Source organism: Pteropus alecto, unplaced genomic scaffold, assembly GCF_000325575.1.
Source record: "Pteropus alecto unplaced genomic scaffold, ASM32557v1 scaffold78, whole genome shotgun sequence".
NCBI lineage: Eukaryota > Metazoa > Chordata > Mammalia > Chiroptera > Pteropodidae > Pteropus > Pteropus alecto.
The window spans coordinates 4440222-4444444 of record NW_006443124.1 but is presented as its reverse complement, the minus strand read 5'-3'; the positions used below and the strand labels follow the sequence as shown (position 1 = coordinate 4444444).

At 46.1% G+C, this 4223-nt stretch overlaps 1 protein-coding gene across 2 annotated transcripts in view; it reads right to left on the bottom strand.

Moving 5' to 3' along the window:
* Positions 1-4223, bottom strand: part of DIAPH1 (diaphanous related formin 1) — an 84863-nt gene that overhangs the window by 11029 nt on the left and 69611 nt on the right. For both annotated transcript variants that reach the window (XM_025040584.1, XM_025040583.1), the window contains 5 exons: positions 2027-2121; positions 1598-1699; positions 1128-1367; positions 867-996; positions 45-169 (listed from right to left, as the gene is read on the bottom strand). In XM_025040584.1, coding sequence (XP_024896352.1) covers positions 45-169; positions 867-996; positions 1128-1367; positions 1598-1699; positions 2027-2121 — 692 coding nt within the window. The remainder of the gene's footprint in view (positions 1-44; positions 170-866; positions 997-1127; positions 1368-1597; positions 1700-2026; positions 2122-4223) is intronic.

Genomic DNA, 4223 nt, shown 5'->3' with positions numbered 1-4223 from the left:
TTTCCCTCTCTAGGATGTAACTCCCTCCTTTCAAGAAAGGATATAGTCATTTTTTCAACAAACTTGTCTTTCTCATCTGTGGCAGCTGGGAAATTCTGAAGATCACGTTCCACATCAGAAATTTGTTTCTTCATCTGATCTAGATTCTTTTGCAAGTTTTCAGCAGAAACTAAAGGAAACACAAAAACAGACAGGAAGCGCTTACTAAATCCAGTCTTAAGACCCTTAGCTTCCGCCCTTCAGGGCACATAGAGCTCCAGTCCACATGGACAGCTAGTACTTAATTATTTTAGTTCTCTTATGTCTTCTCTAGTTGTTTCACACATCTTTCCAGTGAAACTATAAATTACTTGATGACGGAGCCTCCAGTCTCCCTCCACAAGCTGTACACTACTGAGAAAAGAAGCTTTATCTGATATAAGAATCTATGAAATCCCCTAGGATCTTGGTCTCATTTATTTTAGAGAACAGGGTTTGGGAGGAAGGACACATATGCAGAGAGAGGCAGGGCAGAGGTCTGTTCCCATGTCTGCCGAATGCCATTTTTTCTTTGCCCAGTTCCAGAAGGGCGAGGGCTGGTTTCTCTTCATCTACTCTATGCTTTCTGCATGAGAACAACTGTTGCCCTGGACTAACAACAGCTGCCTTTCTTCCAGGTGTTTTTGGTGTTCAATGTTTCCCCAGGAAACACTTCCACACATGGAGCCCTCTCTTCTGCCTGATACTCCTCCCTTGGGGCTCAGACGCCACTTAAAACAGTCTGAACTGAAGGTGACCTAAAACTCTGACCGTGTCTTATTTCCCTCCCAGTGCAGAGATCTCTGGGGCCTGGAAGGTCCTCTGGCTACGCCCCCAACCTGTCCCACCTCGGCTGGCTTTCTCCACATGGGCGAGCTCATCCGGGAACTTGAGGACGTCAGGATAGTCAGTTTCACACAACTCGGCCAAGAAGTGCAGCAATGTCATCTTCTGATCTGTGGACTTGGTGTCTCGAAGCTTGGGGAAGAGGAGAAATTGTTAGCCCTGACGTGCCCGAGATTACCTTAGGCCATAAGCAGTTTGCCACACTGGGCTCACAGAGGCCGACAGCCTTCCCTTCTTTGTCCTGCTCCAACACTCTGGCTCACCTTACAGAGGAAGCTGATGTTGAAGCCAAAAGCCCCCGCGTTCCTGGAGCCAGCATTCATATAGTTGCCGACAAGCAAGGTAATCTCCAGCAGGCTGGAGAAGTTCTGGCTCTTTCGCAACTCCTCACACGCGGCCGTCACGGAAACGATCTCTGGCTTGATATTCTCCACTTGCTCGCTGAACTGCAGCCTGAAGAGGATGGCATTGAGGCGAGGCCGCAGGCGGGGCACAGTGCCCATCTGGGGGGAAGACGAGCAGTTCCATTACAGCCAACACAGACTGAGAAGTAAGAAAAAGAAAAGATACAGGCTTGAGCCTCCTATGGGAGGATCTGAGTTCCAGAGTAGGGAGGAGAGAAAGAGAAAGACAGGTTCGAAATAGACCAGAGGCAAGGAGCAAGTGCTGGCTGCTCTTGGGAGCAGGAAGCAAGGGGGTCGGAGAAAAGGCTGTTGCCACAGGCCAAACTCACCACCACGCCAAACTGCTCTGACTCGGCCAGGTCATCGTATTCGTCCTTCAGCTCGGAAAGCATTTTTAACTGCTCTGGCTCTGGCATCTGCTTAATGAGGTTCTGAAACAGAGAAGGGACTGTTTCAGTTTGAGGGGAATGAGATGACAACTTGAGCCTCCTGTCCGTCCCTCACTCTGCCCAACGACCTCTAAGAAGGAAACATGGGCCTGAGACTGGGGGTACGGGGGAATGGGTGGCTGGTGAGGTGGCAGGACTTTTGAAAAACATACCAGAAAGAACCTGACCACCAGAGAGATGGACGCTCACCCAAAGCTAGCATTCTTTAGGTCACCAATGCCAGAGGAGGGTCCCCGCTCTCTAAGCAGAGATGAGGCTGGTGCGCAGCGATGAAAGAGCCAGCTCCAGCAGGACGACCTTGCTCCTTACCTGGATCATAGACTCAGTCAGAACAGCCTCGTTCACCTCCAGGATGACGTTCTTAATCTCTTGGTAGGGCATGCGGAAGGAACCCAAAAAGATTGCTGCCGGAAAATGATATAAAGACATGTTCCTCTCAGTCTCTTGCTCCTTCCAGTCCACCCTACAAACCTATGCCACACACAGCACTCTTTTATAGTCACTATCAGAAACCCACGAGTGTTAGGGGGTGGGCCTTGCCAGAAGTGGTTTGGGCACAGGTGAGTGGCCTCAGGCATTCCTAGTTGACAGCACTGCCAGGCTGAGCCCAACACAAAACACTGGCAGAACGGATTAACAAAAGACCCAACAATCTGCTGTCTATAAAAAACTTCAAACACAAAGACACAGGTAGGTTGAAAGTAAAAGGCTAAAAAAGATGCACCATGCAAACGTAAGCTCTCAGAAGCTCCTCACTGTTTATATAGTTAAAATCCAAGTTCCTGAGTCTAGTGTTTAAGGTTCCCACCTCACAGCTTTCTCTCTCATTAATCCCCACCTTTATGTCACACAGCAGCCACACTGTTCCAAGCACCATGTTCTGCAAACACTGTGACTCCTTGCCTTTGCTCCTAGAAGCCTTTGATCTTATCTATACACATCAAAGCTGTTCGCCCCACTTATTTTAGTTCCCGACTCCCATGACTCCATCCTCAAAGCCACCATTACTTAGAAATGCTCTGATTCTTAAACTGCCATATCTCATTCCCTAACAAACACTTCCTACCCTTCTAGCTCTCTCATTCACTAACCTCTAAATTGGCCCTTCCACCTCATAAGAGTGGGCTCGCTCTCCCGCTCGCTTGCTCGCTCTCTCTCTGGCAAGAAGGCTGACCATTCTATTTTCTCTGAATGTATCAGTTCCACTTTGCCTTCTCTATGTAACCTAGACCTGCTATGGTCTACCACTTCACTACTATTATTCTCATTTCTATGACTCCTATTTCTATTCTCATTTCCTTCTCCTCCAGTCTCTGACTAATCCAGCCGTCTCATTTTTTTTCTCTTATACCTGGGCTGATGAACACTGCTAGTAAAAACTGTAGGTCGGAAGCTATGAACTTGTGATGGCAGCAATGATTGCTGAGGCCTCAGCGCTGCCCAGTAATCCTCTAGTGTTCCCTAGCCCATGCTCCCTGGCCGACTTTGTGGCTCCACCAAAATATCCCATTCTTCCAACTGTCCCATCACTTCCCCATGTTCTAAGATCTTGCTGAAAAAAATTGAAACCATTGGTTAAATTACTTGCTAAGCTTTCTCTATGTCACCTACAGACTGAGCATTAGGGGCCCTCAGATGGAGCCAGACAAGAAAAGGCTTGGGTAAGGAATGTTTTGGAATCATCTAGAAGAAAACTTGTAAGCTTACAAGTAACTATACCCATGTACTCATCCTTTGCTCATGTTTGAATGGAACAGGTGGCCCTAAGGACCTTTTCCTTTAGCATATATGCATACATAATCAAGTTTCTCTTATCTTAAAAAAAAAAAAAATTCTCAGACCCAATATTACTCCCTAATTACCAACTTCCTTCTTTCCTTCACTTTATAACATTTTATTGTCTGTCACTTCCATAGCTCTCATTTATTCTTCTGTCCTCACAGAGTCAGTGAAAAGATGGCAATCATTTGTTTAGTGTCTACTCCATGTGAGATATAGTACCTTAAACAAAATCTACATGCATGGTCGCATTTAACTCTATTCATAAAATCCCTCTAAGTTTGTATTCTCAGCCCCATTTGATAGAAAAAGAAACTAATACTTTGAGAAGTTAAATTAAGCCAACCACCCAAGGTCACACTGCTCATAGGGGTTGGAGCTAGGATTTAAATACAAATGGATTCCAGAGCCTCTGTTCTTAACTCCTATGCTACACTGAAAAATTATTCTTGCCTTAGCTACTGGCTTTCCTAATGCCAGATCCACAAGACACTTGTCCTGTCCTGATTTTACTTGGCTTATGTCTTCATCTGACACTGCTGACTACTCCTACGTCTTAGGACTATTTCATACTATTTTCTTGCTGCTCCTTTCCAGCTCCTTTCCTTTGAGGTTGCCCCCCATTTCTACTTGCTCCTTAAATATCAGTGGCCTTCAAAGCAAAGCAAACTCAAGGCTTCAATTATGATTCATATGCTATCTCCTAAATTCGTATCTCCAGCCAGAC